The 25,127-nt window shown below is 57.3% G+C and overlaps 1 protein-coding gene across 6 annotated transcripts in view; it reads right to left on the bottom strand.

The window, feature by feature from the left end:
* Positions 1-1,992: 1,992 nt before the first annotated feature.
* The window catches only part of TSPAN9 (tetraspanin 9), a 195,987-nt gene continuing 172,852 nt past the window's right edge, over positions 1,993-25,127 (bottom strand). For all 6 annotated transcript variants that reach the window (XM_057492416.1, XM_036908327.2, XM_036908346.2 and 3 more), the window contains 6 exons: positions 9,831-10,022; positions 9,378-9,452; positions 8,083-8,184; positions 7,260-7,391; positions 6,801-6,884; positions 1,993-5,246 (listed from right to left, as the gene is read on the bottom strand). In XM_057492416.1, coding sequence (XP_057348399.1) covers positions 5,175-5,246; positions 6,801-6,884; positions 7,260-7,391; positions 8,083-8,184; positions 9,378-9,452; positions 9,831-10,022 — 657 coding nt within the window. In that variant the 3' untranslated portion in view covers positions 1,993-5,174. The remainder of the gene's footprint in view (positions 5,247-6,800; positions 6,885-7,259; positions 7,392-8,082; positions 8,185-9,377; positions 9,453-9,830; positions 10,023-25,127) is intronic.

Genomic DNA, 25,127 nt, shown 5'->3' with positions numbered 1-25,127 from the left:
CGAGCTCCATACCCTCTCACTTAACCACCAAAAAGCCTCTCCCTGGGGTCCCCCCAGCCCCCCATCCTGTACATATTCTCCTTGCCGCAGCCAGGGTGAGCATTCTCCGGCAGAGCTGAGCTGGTCACACTCAGCTCCAGGCCTCTCAGTGGCCTCCCGTTGCTCTTAGCTTAAAGTTCAGACTCCTCGCCCTGGCCTACCAGGTTGGGATCGGGCAGCTGCCACCCCTCCCGACATCCTTCCCTCTGTCTTCAGTTCTCAGTTTCGCCAGCAAGCACCCCCAGCCCACAGTGGGGTCGGTAAGTGTCAGTCACAGCACTGCGCTGCAATCCTGTGTGCTCTGCTGTGGTCCCCATCGGACTGGTGGCTGTGAGCACAGAGGCGACCAGTGTCCTGGGTGCTGGCACGGGTTAGTATTCAGTGAGTCTGTGTGAACAAACGTCTTGTCTTGGCAAGCCCTGGCTTTTGCCATTTGGAGGCAGTTCTCCTTCAGGCACCAAACCTGTTCAGCTTCTGCTCACAGACCTTCCTTTCCCACGTGCCCTTTACTGAGTGGGAGGCAGTCCCACATCGCACCAGGATGCAGGAGCTAACGAGGGGCCCCCAGACCCATCTTGGCCATCCCCTCCCATGGGCTGAAGAGCCCAGCCCCCATCCCAGAAGGCTCTGGCCTAGTCATTACAAGTCCCCAGGAGGAAAGATGTCCAGCCTGCCTTGACGGGAACATCCCTCCTGCCTTTCATGGCTTAGCTCTTTGACTGGAGCCCAGTGCTGATCAGGTGGCCAGTGTGTCCCCTGGCTGTGGTGCAGACAGCAAGGGACCCGGCGGGCATCCTAGAGGGTGTGGCCTCAGGCTGGGGGGCAGGAATGAGAGCAACAGGCACAGAGGAAGTGGTTTCGACCCACATTCTTCTGATGCCACAGGCCCTCAGTGGATGATGACCGCCCGTCCCTTGGCCACAGCCAACCCCAGCCCCCCAGCTGCGTGGTCTCCTGGCCACATACATCTCTCTGCGCAGGTTCTCGGAGGCCCCATTCTGGCTGGATCTAGCAGAGGGTTGCCTCATACTCCTCAATCTCTGGAGGCTTCAGGACACAGCGCTGCAGGACGGGGCGGAGTTGGGATGAGTCTGTGCCAGCCCCACTCTGTTGAGGAGGGGGGACTGCCCTGCCCACACACAGGTTTAGAGACCCCTTGCCAGTGCCAGGCACGCACTGCACATCCTTCGTGCCAACCCCCAGCCCAGTCTGTGTGGTGCCATGATGGCCAGGGCAAGGGTGTCCAATTTCTCCCACCTGTGACTTGTCCCTTTGGCTGTGACAGCCAAGGAAAATCCACACGCCAGAGCCCCAACCAAGGAGGCTGGGAGACACTGTGTGGTGAGGTGGCAAAATCAGTAGGCTCGTGGCTCTAAATGCCTCTCTCCTTCCTTGCTGACCATCTCACATTGACTCGGTGTTGCTGTTCCCTCTTTGAGGCCACTCAGCCTGGGCCAGGCCACAAGGTGGGGTCCCTCAGTCCTGGGGGAAACACCAGTCCCCAGTAAACCACAGGAACATCAGAGGGGCTGGGGAGAGAGTGTACCTAAAACTGACAGTCCTGCCCCACAGGAGCCCTGACCTTGCCCCCTCCCCCAGCACCCTCGTGGGCCCAGCCTGCAGGCCTGGCCGTCAGTGGCAGGCGAAGAGTTGGGGGTTTGCTGGTGCACAGGGCCAGGGCCTCAGGCTGGCTCCCAGACAAGCCTGCCTCTGGTCACCTGGCAAACGGGGAGCTGGGACCCCTCGGGTACCTAGAGAGGACTGGGCCCGCCCCCACCGAGCAGATCTGTAATCTGGATCCAGAAAGGGAGAGTGCCTTGCTGCTTGGCGGACGGGGGGTCCTGGAAAAGGGGTACTCCTGGAGCCTGGTCCCCCTCTGGGCCCACACACCATCCACATGCCGCGAGGCAGTCACGGCCAAGGGAACACAAACTCCATGGAGACAGCCTGCTTGTGCTTTTTTGACACTTGATCAGATTTTATTTAAAAACATGCTAAAAACTTGGCGTTCAATAAAGCCAGGACCAGGGTGAAGGGAACGCACAGATATGGCACTGCAAGCAGAAAAGTGCATCTGAAACCAACAAGCGTGCTCTCCCTGCTCTCCTGGCCCGGAGCAGGGCAGGCGCAGGCACGAGGCTTTGCTCTGCAGGAACCCGTCCATCTGGGGAGGCAGGGATGTGGGAGGACAGACCCCAAGAGGCCAGACCTGAAGGGCCGAGGGACAGAGCGCTTCCCAGGTCCCCAGCATCCAGCTCCCATCCTATGCCAGGTCCCTGCTTGTTAGCACCTCCACCACCGGGTGGGCAGGGGGCCGGAGAGGAGGGGACAGCCCTTTCCATCCACCTGAACTGCTCTTCCACCAAAGTGAGGGGAACAGCCACCTGGTTCCGAGTCAAACCAGAACTTGTGTGTGAGGGTCTGCAGTGCAGTGAGCAGTCTTTCCAGAGAGAGCCCAGGATGCAGGCCCGTGCTGGCGGGAGAAGGGGGACAGTGCTCCAGAGGGGTGCGCCCACTGCAGCCCCCTCCAGGCAGTTCTCAGCCCCTGCTCGCCCCTCTCCTCTAAGCAATGGCTGTGGAGAAAGGCTGGGTCTGCAACATCCCTTGACGTCGTCTGCAGAACCTTGGCCTTCTGAGTCAAGTCTGCCAGCTGCCTGCGTCAAACCTGAGGAGACTGACTCTGACTGTGGCAAGGGAGGCTGCAAGTGAGGGATTCGTTGCGCTAATTCCATCCCGATGGGACTGGAGTCAGGAGAAGTAAGAAGACACCAGGCCACCATCACAGAGCAGTAGAGGGCAAGGGGCTTGGAAGGGCACCCCCACCCTCACGCACGGAGCCTCCCACCTGGTGCCGCCTAGGCCAGATGAATAAACAGCCAAGCACATGAGGCAACAGGCAGTCTGGGGAACTGTGGACAAGGCTCTGCAGACAGACAAACATGAGGTGGGGCTGGCGGGGGGCGGAGGGGCTGTGGCAAAGGCTCCAGGCCAGAGGACACGCTTAGAGTTACAGAGACGTAAGATGGCTGGGGTGGTAGGGGGACACCCATTTCCCAAAGTGCTAGGCTTTTGCTGTTGGCTTTAACAAAAATTAAAAATTGCATTGATAGGCGTAAACAAGCCCCCCAGCACACACTCATTTTGTGCCAGGCCCCACTGCACCACTGAATGCTTGTTTGCTGAGGGCCTCTCTGGAGGGGCATGGTGGTTTTTCACCTGGAAGCAGAGGCCAGGGCACCCAGGAAGGCAGCTTTACTCAAACGTGCACTTGCCCCATCCCCCCACCCAAGGACCCACCTTCCCGCCTTCCCCTTGGGCATCAGGGCTGGTGTCTCAGGGCTGTGGTCTTTACTCTGCACAACTTGCTGAGACCATCCTACTTTCCACTCCTACCTGCCAAAATCGTGCATCCTGAACACACCAGAAGTCCCACCTGTGTTTCCCTTAGGGGAGAGGACGGGTTGCTGGCCGGGTGGCCGGGTAGCAGCTGGACAGATGTGGGCCCAGTGGGAAATCAAGGTAGTAAGTCAAATGGAGTAGGAAAGGTGGCCCCCCGAGAGGGCCCATCCAGGGAAGTGCACGGCATCCTACCAAGTGGGCAACCTTTCCAAGCTCAGTCCCATGGATTCTGGACTTTCGGTTTTTAAACTGCAAAACACGCCCTTAGGCCAGCATGAGTGCTGGCGAGGGCACCCTGATGCCGTCCAATGCCCCATCCCGCCTGTCCACCAACCATGCCGGATGCTGGCTGCCTCCTTCCTGGGGCCACTGTAACCAGACCCAGTCTGGCCTCTCTGCCCATCCACTTGTGGTCACAGAGGACATGACTGCCCCGCCCACCCCACCATCAGTGAACCCCGAGGAAGGAAATGGAGGTCCTGAGACCCGGATGGACACCCGTCCCTCCTCCCAGCAGGCAGTCAGCAGCCTGGTGAATCTGGCTGGAAGGGTCTTGGGCACTAGTCCCACCTTCCCCACCCCACGGTCATGAGTTCTCTGCCACCGTCTGAGCAGTAAACGTAAGGACTGCTTTCCCTTCCAGAAGCAATGTGAGAAAGTGAGCAGCATGTGAACTAGAGAGGTATCTGTCCAAGTTTCTAGCAGGAATGTCTGTGAAAGTGAACCTGTTGCGGAAGTGCCCACAGGGGGCGGAAGGGGGAGCCTCTGATGCCAGTGGAGAGCAGGAGGAAGGAAGAGGGAGAAAAAGGAAGAACTGCTCCTCGGTGACGTGTCAGAACCCACGACAGCCCTGGCCCCATGCCTGGCAGGGCACTCCGCTGGCCCCGGGGGACCCCTGCTCGGGCCTTGGGTGCTGCTCCTGTGCGGGTGCCCCTCCACGCTGCTTCGTACTCCTCCACATCACCTGCCTCTTCTAGGCTGGGGTGCTGCAGACACCCGGCCCTGGCCTGCGCCCCCTCCCTCGCAGGGTGTCCTGAGACGCTGGCACGTCTCACCCGGGAGCCCCTGAGCGGTGCACAGTGGTTTGTCCTGACTGAGACTGGACGGACATCCTCGCTCCCCACCCAACAGGAAAAAAATCAAACCGTTACAGAAATCAACGCAGTACAAAGTTATAAATCAGAAAGCTAACCCTAAACTTATCTGAGAGATAATATTCCTGAATAATTATAATCAGAGTAAAATAAAATAAAAAAGTTACACTGTAAGGTATAAAAAGCCAGGCGAGACACTCCAGTGGCCTTGCCCAAGGCAGTCAGACCCCTGCCCCGCCAGCCCTGCAGCCCGCCCACAGGGTGGCCTCCACCAGGCAGTCTCTCCACCAGGAGGGGGCACTTTGCTCCCCAGCCCACAGGGGACAGAGTATCAGGATGAGAACAGGCAGGGCAGAGACGTATCAGTGCTGGGGGGCTCCTTGAGTGCACCCTGGCCCACACTGTCTTCTTTGGCAAATACACAGATGCAGGAATCCAGGCCCTCCAGCACCGCGAGGTCTCTGCACCTCCTCTGCACTGGCCCTCCACTCACCAAGAAGGCTGGTGCAGAGCCAGGAGGGCGGGCTGGGGAGGCAGGTGAGGGGTCAGCAGTCTGGAGAGTGCGGGCAGGCAACACAGAGCTCCAATCAGATCTTTCCCGGCACAGTGTCCACATGGGGCTTGGGTGCCCCCGGCCGCAGCTCAGGCATCGTACTTTTTGCCAGTCCGGTGGATGTGCTGGAAGAGGGTCATGGAGAAGGCCATGCCCAGAATCTGAAAGACAAGGGGGAGAGGGCACTGCCAGGGGCCCCAAGAGCAGCAGGTAGGATGTAACCACTGCATGCTGGAGGAATGCTGCTGGGATGAAGGCTGGTGAACAGGGCAGGTCACACACAGGACCTCAGCCCCCACAGGAATGTCTGTCATTGGACCTCTGCGGCTCAGGACCCACCAGCCTATTTCCGAGCATAGCTGTGAGGACTGAATGCACAAAGGACCTGACCCTAAATGGCAGCGAGCAAGGAACTGAGGAGTGGGGAGAAGGTGGCAGGCACATCACAACACGAGGCATTTCTGTTTGGTTCTGGAGTGCACGACATGATGTCGCTAGCCACAGCAGATGTGTCTTACAGATGACATGTGACAATAACATTACACTTGTGCAATGTCCTGAAAGGGGGTGTGACCCAGAGCAGTGCAGGAGGCAGGAGGCGGCCTGCCTGTGGCCTCACGGTCACCGCAGAGTGCGCCACGAACATGCCATCAAGCAGGCGACCGGGACCTGCCGCGTGCCTCTCAGCACTGTTGCACTTGGAGTCCGAGCATAAGTGGGGGACAGCTTGGCTGGGGAGGTGGCCCCAGCATTCTGGTCCAGCCCTGACCACAGGCAGCCCTGAGATGAGCCCCATTCCCAGTACTGAACAGGAGAGAGCGGCTCCACCCGCCAGGATTGAAAGCTCTTAAATAGACGAGACATGGTCGGACCCCCAGCCCCAAGTTTAGGGTAAGAAAGTTAACTTCAGGCAGGATGTCGGCCATCTTCCTAGGGACCAACTAGTCCAGTTCATGTGCTCCAAGAGGAATCAGATACTGAAGACTGCTCACCCAGGGTAGAAAACCACATCTAGGTGGGCAAAGGAGGGAGTCCAGGAATGCTCATCCCCAGAAAGGTCAGGGGCTCTTGCTCTCTTCCAGCCATGTCAGCCTCATCCTCAGGAAGGGAGTCATCCCTTGTCATCCCTCTCCATCACCTGTGCAAGGGCTCACAAGGTAGAGCTGCCCACTAAGTGCTTGCTAGTAACAGTTAATACTTACTGAGCACTTCCTGTGGGCCCGGTTGCTCCAGGCCCCATGTTACATTTACCTTCTGTGTTAATGCTAAGAAGTGGCACAATCATATTATGCCCATTACACTGATGTGGAAATTAAGGTACAGAGGCTAAGCAATGGCTCAGGTCCCTTATTTCTAATATAGATGTGAGGCCAGGACAGACACCCGTGGGGCCTGGCCCATGAGCCCATGCTCACAACTGTTAGCTGAGGACTCAGCTTTCACTCAGTTCAGCCACAGGGTAAATGTCCCCGTGGAGTGGGGATAGTTGTGGTCACAAGCAAACCCACACTGGGGCTTCATGCAACACCAGCACCAGGCCCAGAGCTCAGACAGGAGCCTGCAGGTCAGGCCAGGCTGAAAGGAGAGGCTGCTGGGCCAGGACAGGGCAGGACAGTGCCGGGCTTCGGGCACCCGGGTCAGTCACACAGTTGCATGGGTTTGCTTTTCCCCTCTGGCCCGGGTCCAGCTGGAGACCAGCAAGGCAGCCCTCTTACCTGCATGATAAGGATGCACATGCCCACCGTGCCAAGCACATGCTTATTGTCGTCAAACCACATCTTCACCTTTTCATAGCAGCCCTGGGGAGGGAGGACCACATGGGTAAGGCTCTGGCGTGACCACGGGCACCGCTCCTGCCCAGCCCACCTCACAGTCCCCTCTGCCCCATCCTCGCTCTTTCCTCCTGGCCCTCCCTGACCTTCAGCCCCCATCTTCCGGCCTGCCTGCAGGCCCTGCCCTTCCCCTCACCCAGGCTCCGCCTACAAGGCCCCCAGTCCACACCTGACTCCTGCCCTCCGACGCCCTCAGCTGTGGGTCCAGCCCCCAGGGGACACCTGCTTTGGCGTCATCCAGTCTGCCCTCCGACCGCACACCCAGCCAGTCCCTCAGTGGCCCTCCCAAGGTGTCCTCTTGCCCGTCTGTCCACCCCACAGGCTCCTGAGCAGGGGCCTCACCGTCCTCCACAGCGGGGTGGTGGCGTTGCGCCCGCAGCCCTGAGAGTTCTCCACACAGCAGCGGTCGGGCACCGTGTTCTCCCCCAGCACCGGGAACCAGTCTGTGTAGTCCGTGACGCCGCAGCAGCGCATCTGCGTGGTGGGGGTTGGGGCGGGGGACACAGGGTCAAGCCTGCGGCAGCCCGCCCAAACCTAGCCAGCCCCAGACTCACAAAAGCTGCCACCCTGGAGCTCAGCACAAGAGACAAAGGCCTTCTTCCTGTCCGTTCATGGGCCTCAGCGGGGCCTACAGGGAAGGTAGGGGACAGCTCCTCTCCTGGAGGCTGGCATGGGGAGAAGGCAATGCCACCTGTTTGAGCTGGGTGCTGGACCCCCGCTGAACTCAGCTCTCTGCTCACCCACCAGTCCAGAACTGGCTGCCAGCCCCTCCCCAGCACCTGACGTGGGGCCTCCATGACGACTGACTTGTTGTCCCCTTAGAATCAGAGCCTGCTTGCCTGAGCCCTGATCAGGGAGGCAACTCTGTGGCTAAAATACATTATGTCTTTCATGCCAGGCTTTCGTGAAAAAGGCCTTGGGTACTCTGCCCTTCTCAATGACCCGTCCTTCCCTGTTCCCCGTCAGCCATAAGCCATGGCTGCCCAGGCCTGCCACACTGAGGTCCAGGTCCTTCTTGTCCCTCTCCAGTTACAGCCCTCTGTGTGGTGTCCAGCCCGGCTGCTCTTGGTTAAGATCCAACCTGGTCACCTGGGTAGAGTCCAGGGTGCAGGCCACCAGCCCTGCCCCTGCCATGTGTGGTCAGCAGGGCTGCCCGACCCCTCACCTCAGCCTGGATGATGTTCCAGGCATTCTTAAGGCCCACGTTGTTCTCTGTGTTGTACAGCAGCAGGCCGTCTTTCAAGTCCTGCCTGGCATTCTCATTCACCTGTCCGGTTGAAGGCGGGCAGACAGGTTGGTTGGGAGGCGGCTCTTCTTCCCAACCTGCCTGAGTCACAGAGGCCCGCTGGCCACAGCTCTTCCAGGTTGGGGAGCAGAGGGGAGGCCCCTGGTCGCAGCGTTGGTTCCCACGCGCCCAGCTTTGCTCTGCGGTCTGCCCTGACGCACCCCCAATGCCCAGGACAGTGGAGCTGCTTGGACCAGGGCTGTGACACTCAGAGGCAGAGGGGGCCTCAGCCTCCCGGACCCCAGGTCCAGCCCTCTGCCCCCGCCGCACACCTTCCCTACAGCCTGCCTATCAGAACGCGCCATGGGAACGAGAGGGTGGCAGACCAGGCAATCTGAGGTGAGGCTGCCTCTTGCCTCTGCGCTGACTGTAACAGTGCAATAATGTCCACCTCGGGTTGTTGTGAAGGTTCAAGGGAATGGCCACGTAGAGCTGTTGTAAAGAGCCCAGAACCGGTGGCTCCAGAGGGCTCTCTCAGCATCACTGCTTCCCTTTCACACATGCAGAGGAATTACTCTTTCTTGCTCCAGTAATGACCACCTGCAGCGTGGCCTGGGCAGCTGCTCCTGGACCCAAGCAGCACAGGCAGCAGGCTTCCGAGGTGCAGTGCACCACCAGTCTGCCAAGCTGTAAGAGGCTGTGTGCCAGGCCAGCCACCTCCCAGGGCTCCCACTGTCCCGCTGGGAGCAGCTGCCCTGACCTCTGAGGTCTCAGGGAAGGAAGCGTGGCCACCCTCCACTGTTAGCCCAACTGCTGGTGTCACCGGGACGTTCCTCCCTGTTTCCAGTGGATCGCTCTCAAATCATCCAGCTGTACCACCCAGGGAGGTCTGAATCCCTTCTCCCAGTGGTCACGCTACTGTGCTTGAATACTCCAGGTGACAGGGAGCTCACTAATGCCAGAGGCAGTGCAGTGTGTCCCTCAGTACTCAGGGAATTCCATTACCTAAGACTACACAAGGCGATGGGCCCCGCTGCCCCAAGCTCACCTACCCTGTGCCACCCCCACCAACCTTCCGTCTGGGCCTGCCCAGCTGCCTGCCCCAGCCGCCCTTCCTAGCGCCCAGGCCCGTTCCCCTCTCTCCCTTCCTCACAGGTGTGACCTGTCAGCACTTTCCCTCTGGCTTGCCCTCGCCCAACCCTAAGTCAGGGAAACTCCCTCCTTGTCAGGCTTACCTTGTCCATGTAGACAAAGAAGAGGATAAGCAGGATCAGTTCTGCTAAGAGGATGGTCAGCAGGACAATGAAAAACTGCAAGAGAGGGCCAGGCATGGGCTCGTGACAGTGATCACGACCAGAGGCGGGGTGCAAACAAGGATGGCAGGGAGACAGGGGCCGGGCAGCACCCAGACAGGGCTTCCCAGGTAGGGGAGAGGCCACCCACTCCTGAGGAATCCAGGTAGGTAGGAGAGGGAGATAAAGTAGCCAATCAAGGACTGGGGGGACAACTAGGGCAGGGTGGCCAATCACGAGGAAGAGGGATGTGGTCAAAGAATATGCTGGAAGCAGTTTCCCTGGGCTCAGGCTGGGCACCCAGCTGGCGGATGTTTCCGGGCCTTGCCTGACTCCCTGGCCCAAACACAGGGAGACCAGGAGTTCAGAGGGTTAGGGATACAGGGACTGACTTACACTGAGGAGGAGGCACTTGTTTTCCTTGATGGCCCCCAGGCAGCCAAGGAAGCCTGTCACCATGATGACAGTCCCGACGGCAATGACCAGGTTGGCTGCGGACAGTGAGGGGAAGCTGGGGGAGAAGGTGGCGAAGTTGCCCTGGGACACAGACAGCCAGATGCCCACTCCAAGCAGCCCACAGCCACAGAGCTGGGGAGAAAGGAAAGCCCATTAGACCAGCATCGCTCCGCACATGTCTCCATGGCGCTCCAAAGGGCGCGTGTCCCCACGCTCAGCTCTGAGACCCAGAGGGGCGGGAGCTGGGCTCCCAGCTAGATACGGTCACAGACCAAATCGGGTTGGCTGCGCAACCAAACTCAGCCTCTGGTGTCTCTGTCTCCCCACCTGGCAAATGGGACTGTGTTTCCTGAGGAGCAAGTTTAAGAAGACACAGGTGAGATCATGTAACAAACATTGATAGTCCTTGACACATATGAGCAGTTTGGGTCACTGCCCCTGGCAGAGGAGAGGCCAGAGCACTCTGGGTGGGCGCATGGTGGTCCGGGAGAGCAAGTGAGAGCCTGTCTCAGGGGCTGGAAGGAGAATCTCAGAGTCCAGTTCCTCAGGGTCAGACCTTCTGGTGACTGTGTCCTGTTGCCTCATCCAGAAGGGCTGTTTGCACACCCCCACCCCACCCACCCCCGTTCTCAGGAGCCTGAAGAACAAAGTTCCCACAGATGGAAACAGACAAGAACTCAGTGGGCTGTCCTAGGGCCTAGTGGTGTGCAGGGCATGGAAGTCCATCACCGCCTTCGCTGTCCTTCCAAGGAAGCTAGCAGTCTGCCCAACAGACCCAAAACTGCATCCCTGGGGCTGCTGGAGTGGCGAGCTTCACCAGGGAGGCTTCCATCTCACGGGCTGCAGATCTCCACACTGCCTTATTTTATGCCCCATATAGCTGACACTCCCCCCGCCCTCCAGCAGCTCAAAGGAAGTTTGCTGAGTCTGAGGAGCCAATCAATCAGCCAACCAGTATTTACTGAGCACCCACAGCATGCAGCATTCTGTGCCAGATGAGCTACAACCACGGTAGAGACCTGCCTCACTGGGGCTTCGGCTCTGGCTGCACAGAAATAATAAAAGAGCATCTGCCCCAGGCAGTATACACTGGGGCCAAATAAATGGTACAAGAGTTCGGAGGAGGCGCTGTCCTGGTCCAAGATGCTAGTTGCAGGAGGCAGTCCCCAAAGGACGGGTAGACTTGGGGTAGGTGGACCAGAGCATTGCATCCAGCGCACCAGCAGAGAGGTAAGGGTGTGGGAGGCCCAGATGGGAGCAAATACCCGGCTCCAGCATGTCCTGGTGGTGCAACCTTGCAAACTCCTTTATGTCAAGTGAAAATATCATCACCTACCTTTGGGAGTGTTGGAGGAATTTAAATGGAAGCATGCAAAGTGAGTGGCCAGTACCAGGCATGGTCGCTGGAGGCATTTATTATTGAGCAGTTCCTACATGCCAGGAGCTGTGCTCTGACTTCACTAATCAAGCACAGCCCTGTTCTCGGGCTGCTCTCACTCCAGACAGGAGACACAGATGTACAAAAGATAAGGCAGCCCGGAAGGAGGCAGAGAGCGGTTGCCACGTGCAAGCAGGGGAAGGTCGGGGCAGATGCAGAGGCCCCCGAGGAGATGGCCCTTCCTTCCCTTGCTCAGTCCACAAACCCAAACCCAGCACCCTTTAGTAAGTGCCAGGCCTTTCTGAGCAATGGGCTGATGGTGATGGTAAACAGTGCCGGCAAAGACCTGCCCTGGTGAAGGCGGGAGTCTTACAGGGACACAGATGTTACATAAGCAAACATACAACAGAATTTCAGGCATTGGTATGTACTGTGAAGAAAAATAAGGATGGCAGGGAGCTTGAAAGTAACTAGGGACAGAGGGGTCAGGGAAGGTGGCCTTTGAATAGAGACCCAAATAAAGAGAGGAAGTGAGCCACATGAATATCTGGGGCAAGAATGTTCTAGATAGAGGGAACAGCAAGTGCAAAGCCCTTGAGGCAGGAATGAGCAGGCCACCGGAAGGAAGAGCCAGCTGCCTACCCATGTGGCTTCAATAGAGTGAAGGGGGTGACAAGTGGTAGGGGACCATCAGGCAAGGGGTGGGGGTCAGGCGAGACATGATCTTGCAGACGTCAGTAAAGAACACATCGGTGTTGTTCTCAGTACGCTGGGAGGCCCCTGGAGCAGGAGACTGACATGATTTATGTTTTTAACAGATCATCCTCCCTGCTATTCAGAGAACAGACCATTGGAGAGCAACCGGGAGGCATGGCAGGGATCCGGTGAGAGCCGGGGGCAACCTACACCAGGGGTACTGGGGGGTGGCGAGAAATGGTCCAATCAGAGATATATTTGGAAGGTGGTGTTGACAGGGCTTACTGGGCTCTAAACAATAAGTAGGATTTTGACAGATGGGGAACCAGAAACGTGGTTCAGATGGCATGACAAAGTGGGGGTGCTCCCATGTATTACTAAACAAGACATGGGTCAAGGAGCTGGAGGGGGACAGGACAAACAGAGCAGCTGCCTGGGTTCCCCACACTGTGGAGAGCAGCCCTGCGCCTCCTGTGCCCTGGAGCACTTCCACAGGAACTAGGTGAAAGCTCCCACGGCGTGTGCACACTCAGGCCCCGGGCGTCCACCCCATGGATCACCTACCAAGCTTTGCAGGCGGAATGGGTGCCACCACCCCCTGCAACCACTAGGTGGCGCTCCAGGCTGGGTCAGAAGCTCTGGGCTTGTCACCGAGGCGCAAAAACTTTGATACAACTTGTCATGCTGACTGTCTTCAATCCGGTCATTTTCTATGCTGCCGTCTCAATTTTTCTTTCATTAATCATACCATGGAAATCCATGATCTTCATGCTGAAGATGTATGGCTCTAAAAGCCAGACCCTGGAATGAATAAGGGGAAAGCCTGCTGCCGCCAGTCACTCCTGTGGATAGAAGAGCTAAAGACGGGCCTTGGAACCCTGGATATGCAGGATGCCCCCACCACCCTGCAGCCGGGCACCCCAGGGCCCCTGGGCACTCTGGGCCTGGACAAGTTCTCCCAGTACAGCTTCCACCGGGAGCCAGTTCCCACTGGGAGGGGGCCTGGTGGGGTCCCGCTCCCCAGAGGAGGGGTAGGCTGCTGTGAGGCCAGGAGCCTCGATCTGGGAAAACCTCCACAGTTCAGAGGGGCCCCAGGGGCGGGCCACGTCTCTTCAGACTGTTTCTCTGACTTCCCACACTGCCTCCTTTGACTGGGTCTGCATGCTTCCCAAGGCCCCACAGGGGAGCCTCTCCCACCACAGAGATGGGCGCTGTTGCCCTGTCCCCACATCTGCTCCCCTTCTCACGTCCTGTCCAAGGCCCCACCAGGCCCCAGGCTAGGTCCCAGGAAGATCTGCCGCCTACAGGTGGGGCAGTCCCCACAGCAGCCTGTAACAAACCCCAGGGGTTGGGGACGGGGTGGTCACACACTACGTCCGCTGAGTTCTTGAAAGAGGCTTCTGCACTGCCAGGAGGGGCTGCCGCACACCCCACTGCCCCTCTTCCTGTCCGACGGGGTCTTCGGCTGGGGGACCCTCTGTTCCCGTCTCAACGACCCAGAACCAGCAGAGCCTCCAGGCAGCAAGAAAACAGCCAAGACATCAGGCCCTTAATTTGCAGACAGGGACACAGAGGGGACAGGGGGTGGTCACACGGCCAGGTTGCGCCCAGAACCCGGCTTCTGGGCTTTCGGTGGAGAGCCCCTCCCGCACCACCGCCCCTGGAAGACTGTGAGCTGCACCCCCAACGGGAGAGGGCACCAAGGCCACAGCGTCAGTCTCGCCCGCGTCCAGATCACGGCCACACTCCCCACTGCCTCTGGCCTCCGCTCTCCATCCCAGTCTGCACAGACCTGCCTGAATCCTTCTTCTGAAAATGCCTCTCTTGCTATGCTGCTCCCCTGTGTGACCTTAAGATTCTTTAGCTCTCTGAGGCCCAATTTCCCCTAAACTGTGGGATTTGGACTGGAGAACTTCTCAGGTCCCTTCCAGCATGGGCTTAACCAGGTTGAGATACACAGCTCCCATCCCCTAGCCCAGCGGTTCTCAACCAGGAGTAATTTTGCTTCCCTGGGGACCTTCCTGGTTGTCACAGCTTGGGGAGAAAGGCTGCTACCAGAATCTACGTAAGTAGAGGCCAGTGTTGTTAAACGTCCTACACCACACTGGACAGCCCCACCGTGAGGAGCCATCCCACCCAGCTGTCAGGAGAGGGCGAGAACCCATAGCTCCCCGAGCAGACGGCCGTCAGGGAAAGAGCCTGGTGTGCTCCCTCCAGGGGTGGGAAGAGCCATACAATGTAAGAGGAGAGAAGTGACAGGAAGGCTCCGTGGGGAGCTGGCGAGGACCCAGCGAGGACCTGGCGGAGCAGTTTAAGGGAGGCAGATGCATGGTGCATGACGACGGGCAGGAGAGAGGAGTCCGCAGCAGCAAAGGTGTGCCAGGGGAGGGCGAGAAGGCGGGAAGCTGACCCCTGAAGCCGGACCAGGCCAGCAGGGAGGTGAGGCAGGAATGGGAGGGGGAGGAGGAGCAGGGGAGCTGCCCGTGCTGAGGGTGCCAAGCAGAGGAAGTGGCACAGCCAAAGATGAGTGCCACAGAACTCAGCTGATGGCATTCGGGAAAACTCCCTTCCAGAACCAGAGTTGTCTCAGCTGAGATGACCCGACTCTAGTCAAGCCCAAGGCAAGAAGGGGAGCAGGTGAGGCAGGGTGACTCAGGGGACCAGGACCCAGCCAGGCTGGGGTGGCGCCCCTCTGCAAGCAGGGCCCACCTACAAGCCTCTCCTGCCTTGCTTCGTCCCCAGGTGAGGGCATTTCTAGATATTTTCATTTCAGGGGTCCAAATAAATCCAGAAGCAAATGGGAGAGAATGAGTTCCTGCCCTTGCAAGCGTCCGTGGCCTGGACCTCTGTGCGGGCTGCCAGGATTTGGTCTGTTTTGTTCATTGCTAAATGCCCAGCACCTAGGGCAGTGCCTCACCCTCGGCAGTGCCTCTGGGCCTCCCTCCCTCAGGGCTCCCCTGGCTGGGCCCTGCACCAACCATGCAGAAGAGAGAAGCGGGGGGCCCCTTGGATGGCCACCTCGGGATCCTCCTCACCCTGAAGCCCATCCACCAGATGCCCAGCAGGTCAACTGAAGCCCAGCCAGGCTTGGCCAAACAGCGAGCAAGCACTTCAGACTCAGCTCATTATTAAACCTGCTGTAATCAGCCTAATGACCCCATGGCATTTTTCCTCATCTTCAATTTGAACCACATGAATTTGCAGTTTTAATATACATTTCTGCCACATGTCCTGTGTATGCTTCATGCAGGCATCCCATTTCTCTGGGATGAGGCTCATAATTTCCCCTTCAAACCAGTTCCCTTCTCAGCTTGTACCCCAACTGGAGCACAGGGACAGCCACTCCCTGCTGTCCCTTCATAGCTGCCACCGGTCTCCCTGTGCAGAGGGGCCACCCGATGGGGGGCGCTCAGAGCAGCACACCAGGGGCCTGCCCAGCCTGGGCTGTAGAATTGCTGCCCACCTTCACTAAAACCAAGCTCATTCATTTCTCTTCTGCTGTAGGCCCAGAATATACCTGGCCTGCTACCTAAGTACTTGCTCAACGGCGGACAGATGGATGGATGGATGAGGAGGTGGGAGGGCCTGGGTAGGCCACAGCCTGGGAACAGGACCGAACCCTGACATACAAGCCCACCTGAAGAAGCAGCCCCCTGTACACACCCCCTCCCTGCTCCTATCCCTGGGGTGCCAAGGCACTCCCGGCTCAGCCACACAGCCCCTCACTTGCCTACTTAAGCCGCCCTGCTCTACCTGTCGCAGCCCCTAGAGCTCGGCATTCCCTCTGTGTCCACCCCAGCTGCTGCCTCGGGTGTCTCTGCACAGCCCCCCATCCCAGGCCTGCCCTCCACCAGCCTCCTCACCCTTGCTTTGCAAGAGCCTTTCAAACGCTAGGTCTCAGCACTCCCTGACGCCCTCTGTAAGCCAGGGCCCAGCGCAACACATGATGGCATTTAATAAATTAGTAGATGCAGAGGATAAAAAAGAAAACCAAAATGACTTCAAAATTTCACAGCCCAATATGCAGCTGGTAATGATCCTGGCTCTGAGAGAAGCCAGCCTGCCACAAACTTCATCACAGGCAGAAGGGACAGCGCAGTGCAAGAGTAGGGCCGCGGCTTTGTGTTTCAGAAGTTTCAGACGAAGGGGCCCCTGCAGCTCATTCACTGTCACAGCCATAAAGGGGCGGGTGGGGGGGCGGGCGGCAGACAGGGCTGCCAGTTCTGCATGGAGAGAAAGGAAGGGACAGAGTCACAGAAGTGTCTTTGCTGAAGTCAGTGGCAGGCAGGAGGCACAGAGCACCGAGGGGCAGGGTCACTCAGTGAGGTCATTGCCCCTGACCCGATGGAGCACCAAGGGTCCTGGTGTTCACCATGCGAAAATAACCTGCATTCCATTTCTGCACAATTCTGATTATTCAAGAATTCTGTCTTATTAACTCAAGAATCCACTTCCCTGTGGCTAACATACATCAGTCCTAGTTTTGCCCAAGAAGCCCACCAAGAACCAGTGTGACAGGCCTTTAAATACTTGAAGGCCTGTTTCCAGCATCCTTCCCCAAGCCTTCTCCAGGCCTACTGACAGGCCTTCAGAGCTTTCCCCTCGGAGTTACCCCACTGTTCATCTCTACCCCAAATTATAGTTAGATTCCAGCTATGGAGGGACCAGCGCAGAGTACAGAGATACCTCCAACACTCTGAACTCTCTTTTTCCAGTAATCTGGCCTAAGCCCCCATTGGCTTGGCTGGCAGCCACCACAATTTCAATTCACATGTAGCTTGTGCATAATTTAAAGCCAAATAGCATGATTCCTCGGTCATTCTTTTTTTGACCTCACACTTTCTCGCCAAGTCTTCAATTTCTTCACAACTTCACAGCCCCCAGTATCACCAGCTTACACAGGTGACAGAGAGATCACACTCATTATTTCTGAGCTGAATTTTCCCCCAAATAAACATTACATAAAGCATTTGCATATCTAAAACCCAGTTACATTTTGATTATTGCCGAATGAGGTTATTTTTTACCTAAGATGGTTCTAGGGGAGAGAATTAAAACAAGGCCAACCTGCAAGGATTTTGCGTTGGGGTGCTACAAGCCTCTGAGGTCAAAAAGCTCTTAAATGACATGTTTCAAAGCCCACTTCCCTCCAGAGAACTCTGTGACACCGAGACGGTGGTAGCCCCTGCCCCGTTTGCCAGAACACCTTGTCCGCTGAGAACAGATCCTGCTTCAGTGCCTCTTGCACTGTAAGACTCTAAAGCACGTGGGATGAAGGCATCCGGGTGACAGGGCTCCCATCCGAGACTTTGAGGACAGCCCCTGGCTACTCTCCAGGGGGTTAAGGGCCCTGGGAGGGGGCAAACATCCAGCCCCAGCCCCCAGCTGGCTGCACTAGGGGCCTGGTGTTCTCTGGCCCCTGTAGGGTCAGTGAGGAGGAAGCTGAAGCACTGCCCATCTGTTTGGGCCTCCTGGCCTGGCCTTAGCACGGAGGGCATCTGCCCTGCCCAGGGACTCACTCCAGCCAAGGCATCTGTTGGGACTCCAGGTGACAAGCTCTGCAGGAGGGAGAACCTGAGTCTGTCCCTGGAATTCAAAGGCCAGGTAGGGGTGCCAAGGGCAGGCCCGGTCCCCAAGACAGCAATGTCCATAGAGCCAGGAGAAGGACTAGAGCTGGGAAGGAGGGGTGTTCGCCTTGTGCCACCCCGACTTGGCCCCTTGGCAGTGCTGGTCTCCCACAGCACCCCGTGGGCAGAAGGCAAGTGGCTCATCTACCCCACCTTCACCTGCATGCCAGTTCCTAAGCTATATGGACTCCTCAAATCTGGCAGCAGGTCCCAGATCAACTCACTCAGGTGCCAGCATCTTTTTCTACATATTCAGGGGGGCCAACTCACTCTGTGGGGAAAGGGAAGAGGAGGTGGGGCCAAAACCAGAAGCTCTGAAGGGGGCTGAGATGGGACTGCGGCTGCAGGAAGGACACAGCCCGAGGGGCAGCGCCCGCGGGACCTCAGCATGATGTGTGGGCTGGGCTGCCCAAGAGCGGTGGATTGATGCAAAGCAACTGCAAGCCTTGTAAAGAAGGCATGATCACTCACCAGTCCATAAACATGGATTTGTGTCACCACCGCCTCCCGGCCCTTCCAGGCAGGCTCCCAGGCGAGCAGGCTGTGGCCAGGTGGGGGGGCGGGAGGCGGGAATGAGGACACCCTGGAGTGCCTGCACTGCCCCCAGCTCCGTCCTGCATCCCGCTCTGTTCACTGCGGGCACTGGGAGGATGGAGGCCCTGACAGAGGCAGTCTGCTCAAGGACCTGCACAGATTCTGCACGGGAGAGCACGCAGCTGTTTTCCAGCCCTGAACGGGAAGACTCAAGAAGAAACAGGCAAGATGCTGATGGGCGGGGGCACAGGCACAGGAGTCTCGGCCGCTCCAGGGGGTTCTGCACCCTTTGCAGGGAGAGTAGGGGAAGATGACCATTGGAAGTGTCTTTTCCCCAAACTCTGGGACTTGTCAACACTTAGCAGGAAGTAGCTTGGAGCCTCAGGCCACCCAGGTCCATAAGGCTCTGGGGCAGGATGCTAGCACGGAAGGGGTCTCTCTGCTGGAGCAGGAGGGCCAGCCCTGCACCCCTGGGGTATGGCTCCTCAGCTGGGCAAGCCCTGCGAAGATGGCCCAGCTGGGGCCATGGCTAGAGGCACAAACTCCCAGGGTCACTGTAAGTCAGGATGGGAGGGGCCAAGGGCTCAGAAGAGCTTGTCAGAGGAGTCTGGAGAGAGGATTTTCCAATCACCAGTGTACTTTTTCCTTCCTGCATTTGTTTTATATTGTGCATCTGGGGAGAAAGGCATTTCTGACAGCATCAAAGCCCAGAGCAATACGTGAAACCAGGGCCGCTGTGGGAGGTAGGGATGGGCTTAAGAAACCAACTCTGAAAGCTCACACTGAAACTGGCAGCCACCTGGGCTCCCCTGAGAAAGCAGAACCATCGCCAACCTGTGCCTCAGAACTCAAAGCCTCAGGGACAGTGATGTGCTGTGCGACTCTGGCAAGCCACTTAGCCTTCCTGGGACACTTCTGAGAGACCAAGGGGGAAAAAGCACTCCCACCACCCTCCATAGCACAAGGGGACACCAAGAGGATGAATAAGATCACACCTGCCGAGAGCTCTGTGTTCCTTGGAATATAAATATCTCACGAGGTATTGTGCTATTATTCAAACTCTTTGGAAATGCAGGGAACAAGACAGGATCCCTTGAATTCACATCATATCTTTCTGGCAAAGAGCTCAAATGATCTGGGAGACTATAACTCATTCTATGGAATGCAGGGGACCATTTTCTCTCTGTTTGAGGATAGGAGCCCACCCCCCACCCACCCCCAGTCCCAGAGGGGAAGGAAAATCACACAGTAGAAATATGTCCATTACTGGTCGCCTCTCCTTCAGTGAGACTGACCTCCATTCTGCCTATCACGGGACGGAGGCCCTTTTAATAATGTAATGAGGACAGTATTCCATGACTGGAGTTCAGCAAATAACATCTATAATTACACGTAAAGATATCAGGAAAGATCTTAGCTGACAACCAGATCCATCTTGGGCCCAAGACAGCCACCCACACACTTTAGCTGTAACCCCTGAACATGGCCAACACATGGCTTTCTCTAGGGATCCCAGAGCCTGATTATTTATACTGCCAGCAGGAGCCGTGTCTACCCATGCCAGGATTTGGCATTCCTGACATGCTTTGTGGGGGCACAAATTAGTCAAGTTCAGGTCCCTCTGCCAGAGATGGTCTCAGCACCAAGCAAATGGCAACCTGAGCTGCCTTCTCACCCCACGCCAAGCTCTGCCCATCTCTTCGTCCTTCTGGAAGAACAGGGGACCACAGTCCACCCCAACATCTGATGCGTGTACCACAATTCAGGTTACTCTGCTGAAAGCTGCCTGTCTCTGGGCTCGCCAGACACATGTGTCCAGGGTCACGGGGCTCATGGTGGTGGAGCTGTGCCTTGCTCTAACCCCCTGCGGCCTGGCTTCCCTGCCTCCGGCCTGATGCCGGGGCCCTGCGACGGCAGAGCACTCATGCTCCCAAGTGCCGACGGTGCACCAGCACACCTCCCAGTGCTCTGCCTCCTCTGACTTAATCCTCCCAACCCAGTGGGGGCGGGGGGCACTATTTTTGTCCTCCCCATTTTACAGATGAGAGAACAAAGGCACAGAGAGGTTAAGTGGTGAAGTAACCCAGGAACTCTGACTCTGGAAACCATGTTCTGACCCAAGGGCCCCATTGTTTAGACCCAGTTCACCCAAATAAGCCAGAAAGGATGTCACCTAGACAAGGTCCCTCCTTGGAGAAAGGAAGGCTAGCTATGGTGCAATGTGCAGAAGCAAGCCTCTCTGGCCTGGAAGCCTATTTGTAAATGAGAAGGGCCGGGAAGAAAGCAGCGGCAACGATAATGACAGTGATGATGCTGGTGATGAAGCCAGGTTACTGACCCCAGGACACGTGTCAGAAACTACGTCATCCCCTTCCCACAAAAGCCACACAATGTAGTCACCATTATTTCCCGTCACTTTGCAAACAGGAAAATGAAGCTATCAGAGGTTAAGCGTGCTGTCTAAGCTCACACATGGAACTGGCAGACCCAAGAGTTTAACCCAACTTGATGTGGCTCCAAACCCTGCAACTGAAACCTCTCCGTGCCTCCCACTGACCTACGACAAATCCCAGTCTCATTTTATTGAACATTTCCAGCAACTTTCTAGCCCAATCTGAGTGGAGGGAGGTGCGGTGGGGGAGCACAGGGACGCAAGAGCACAGCCCAGCGGGAGGGAGGTTAGCACACAACGAGGCCAGAAGGGGTGGCGGGCAGGGTCTCATCCCAGCACCAGGGGCACCGGGCAGGGTGGGGTGGAGCAGAAACAGCCGATGGGAGCAGAGGAGGTGGGCAAGGGAGCGAGTGGAGAGGAGGAGGGTAGGCACACCCGTGGGGGCAGCCCCTCCACGGGGAGGGGTGCTGTGCTGGGTGCATGCTGGGAGCGGAAGTCCAGCCAAGGCAGGCTCCCGACTTCGCTGTGAAAACTGTTATCTCTTTCTCTGCCAGCAGAAGCAAGAAGGAACAAAATAAACTAATTTGGAGCTCGATGAACCTTCTCTTTGTGCCTACTTTTCCACAAAGCAGGAGCTTGTGGAAATAATCACAGTCCTCTGCTGGTTGTTTTCGAGCGCGTTCTTTCACGGTCTCGTGAGGGGCTGCCACCAACTCTGGAGCAGGTGCTACAGCTCACAGGAGCCAAGCCCTCACCTCACTCAGGGCCTGCAACCTACCCACGTGGTCAGCAAGGGCCTCATCTGGCCCACCAGAAATGGAGTTTCACAGGAACTCAAGAAGCGACTCAAAGGCCTCCCGTTCTTTGAGAAGGGAAAACAAGGCAGCCTGACTGATACCTGCTCTTTGGAGCCCCAGCCGTCAGTCTCCCACCCGGTGCCTGGAGGTCCCTGCCCTGAACGAGCACCATGCCTGCCAGGGTCGCACCCAGGAGCAGGAGATGGGGAGCTCCCACCCCAGGAAGCGCCATGCCTGCTGGCCCAGCAAGGCCAGGAGAAAAGGGCAGCCACAGTGCAGGGGTCCCAGGCCAGTGTCGAGGGTCTGGATCAGGAGAGGCTGTGGACACCCCAGCCTTGGAGCTGGGCAGACCAGGTTCAAGTCCCTGGTGCCCTCATTTCTCTTGCGGGTGGGGTGGATCACAGAAAACCACTTTCCAGTGCTTATGTTTTAAACGAGGGATTAATGGTACCTACCACATAGAATTGTAGCTGGGATTAGATGAGATCCATGAAAATAAACTTTCTAGCATGGCGCCATGCACAAAGCTATAAACGGGAGTGATTATGAGTATTTATGGCCTGCAGTCTTCATTCATGCAGGTTACGGAAACCCAGCAGGGCAGCTACAACGCAGGCCCAGTGGTGGGGAGCAGGGTCCTCCTGCTTAGGCAGGAGCCCAGCTGTTGCCAGCCGGCCCCTCTGCCCCGGGGGTGCTCCGCAGGCCTCCTCGTCCAGGCAGCACATCTCTGCCCAGACACGCCTGACTCACTCGGCAGTCCTCTCTCAGTCCCCAGCCACCCATCCCCGGGAGGCGGCTCGCTTTCCGATTTGTGAGCCTGCTTTCTTTTGGCAGGGAGCTGCTGCCGTCTGCACTCTGGACCGTAAAACAAGTTTTCATCAATAAATTAAGATAAGCGGAAAGCCAGCTCAAGAGGAGGCGGGCTGAGGCGGGCAAGTGGGCGGGGAGAAGTCGCTCTGTGACCCAGAGGGAGCCAAAGTGAGCTGGAAGCAGCGCTGGGCTCTCTGCCTCCTCCCCCTGGACCCCCAGGGCCCTGTCTAGCCTGGGTTTCTCAGGCAGGTGGGGGTGACAACCAGGCCCATCCCCCGCCTCCCGCAGGTCCCTTCCACCCTCAGGGCAAGTGAGCGAGTGTCCCAGGTGAAGCCAGCTTCTCAGCAATGCTCTGAGCCCTAGTAATGATCCCAATCACTGGGTAACAGCAGTGAAGTCTAATCAGACCCTTGCCTGCCCAATCACTAACCAGAGAGACACCCCTCTGGGGACAGAACACCCTCACGGAGCTTCCCTGCTCCTCAGCGTGGCCTTTCGGGTCCCCTGAATGCACTTCAAGCACCTCTGCCTCCACACCTTGCTCACAGCCTCTCTCCCTACCCAAAAAGTCATCCTCTTCCTTCTTCAGCTTTCTCAACACAGCCCAGGCCTTCAAGGACCTCCTCCAGTCTGCCCAGCCATGCCCTGACCCCAGTCTGACATTCCGCAGTGGTTCTGACTGTCTGACCACTCACCAGCCTTAGAACCTTCTCCTGTGTTGCCAGGACTGACCTTTGCTGGGTGTGTGTCTGACCTACAAATGGCTTCAGGGAGAGGCACCTCCCACCCCGACCCTACAGTGCATTTCCCTGGCGTCCGGCTGAGTGCTGGGCAGAGATGTCCTTGTTTCTGAGCAGCCAGGCACTGAGTGAGTGAGTCCAAGTGGACGAGGGGTATGGGAACATGAAGAATGGCTAGTTTTCAGCTCAGCAACAGGAGTGCCTCCCCAACCCTGGCACGATAGTGCCTGACCCTGTTCCATCCCTAACGCTCTTAACCAGGCCAGAGCATATGGCAGGAGAAGGGCCATCTGTCCATTCAGCACCGCCCACGGCGAGGTGTGTGGCTCTGCATCTGCTTATGAGCTAATGGACAGGTGCGTCTGCAGACGACGCGGTGTGATGGACCCAAACGTGCACAGCACCCTGGCCAGCAAGCTCTGCTAAGTGGATTTACACCCCTCTGCTGCCCATAAGACAAAAGGGTGACCCCTCTGGCCCTAGTATCCTAGGATTTCACTTCTGCTTAACTCTCACCCCAAGGCTGTGAGAAAGATGGGACGGGCTTGGTCAGTCACTTCTTGGGGGAAAAGGCTGCGGCCTTCGAGCTGAGTGAGGTGCCCTTGAGCTGGAGGCTGGAATCCCCCCTTCTCCCAGGGTGGGGAGCAGGAGGGGAAGTGCCAGGCCTGATCTGGGCCTGGGGGACACTCTGTGATTTGCTCCCACTCTATGATCCGATCCCCCCAGTGAAGGAGACACGTGCTGGAAGAGGAGACTTGCTCAGGGTCCCCCAGCCCAGGGTCCAGGCAGATGCCAGGCAGCCTGCCTCAGGAGCCAGCCATTCCAAAACACCCAGCCATTCCAAAACACCCAGACAGAGGGAGGAGATGGCACAGTTTCAGGCCACAATGACATTAATCAAGACTGCTAATTAGACGCCAACCTGGATATAGATCAGAATCGATTAATTCCCCTACCTGGAAGGAGCAGAGTAATGTGAGGCCCTTGATCGGGTCCAGGATGGGGGAGGCCCACTCGAAGGTAGATCCCTACAGGCCCCGCCTCTCCTACTGGCCCCCTGCACCACACACACACACACACACACACACACACACACACAGGTAACCCTCCTACTGGCGCACACACACACACACACACAGGTAACCCTCCTACTGGCGCGCACACACACACACACACACACACACAGGTAACCCTCCTACTGGCGCGCACACACACACACACACACACACACACACGGGTAAGCACGCCCTCCACGGAGACCTGGAGGAGGAAATGATGCCATTTCATAGAGAGCAAGCAGGGGGAAATAACCTATATGTTAAATTGTGAGTTGGCAGGAGTTGCTGAGAACAAAGTTAAATGAACAAAATAGAAACATATTGACAATAGCAAAAAGAGACAATTACTCCGCATTTTCATATGAGATACGGAGGAATAAATCTGCTCTTGCTTCTGCTTATTCAACAGAAAGCGGAAAGAGAGAGAGTGGGCAGTAGTCGGGAAGGGATGAGGACACCGCAGAATGCAGACGCTTGCACTTCGAGGCTCCCCATTTCCCTTTAGCTCTCAAAAGTGTTTTTGGAGATACTGGCTGACATTGGAGTCAGAAGAAATAATGTTGTAAGTGGATAGATTTAGGGTGCTGCCTCCAGGGCACCCACAGAATAGACACCCTCCAATTAACCCAGAGAGCTGTCACTCCCATCCACTGGGCAGCTTGGTACCTTTGGAAGTGGAAGTTACTAAAAAAGAAAAAATTTTTGACTTAAGAGTTGGAATCTTTAGCATTTGAGGCTCTAGCTGCTCAAGGGAGCTCGAGTCCAGCTCCATTTCAGGAAAACTCTGACCTCTTTTGCAAAAGTGAGGCCCTGATGTAGGCCTATGGATTCTGCCCCTTGGCAGAAAGTGGGTCACCAAGGCCAGGAAAGGGGTGGAGCTCAGGCCACAGGGAACCTGCCAGTGACCATGACCTCCCTCTCGCCCCCCATCACCCACCAGCAAGCCGTGTGGATCCTGCCTCCAGGGTTGGTGTCCGGCCCACCCGTTGCCCTCCCTCCCTCCCTCCCCACTGCTACCACAGCCTCCTCTTTGAGCCTCTGCAATCCCTTCCTGCTTCTGGTGGCCACCCTGCCCCGTGGCTCGTGCTCCATGGAGCAGCCAGCCTGGATCTCGTTCACATCTCCAGCAGTTCCCTCTTGCGTGCCGAACGAATTCCAGGTCCCTCCCATGGCCTTCAAGAGCCCGCCCTTCTGTGCTGCTCCCA

The sequence above is a fragment of the Manis pentadactyla genome, chromosome 14 (assembly GCF_030020395.1).
Source record: "Manis pentadactyla isolate mManPen7 chromosome 14, mManPen7.hap1, whole genome shotgun sequence".
NCBI classification, from domain to species: domain Eukaryota; kingdom Metazoa; phylum Chordata; class Mammalia; order Pholidota; family Manidae; genus Manis; species Manis pentadactyla.
Note: the sequence above shows the minus strand (reverse complement) of the source record. Positions and strands in the feature narration are given on the sequence as shown.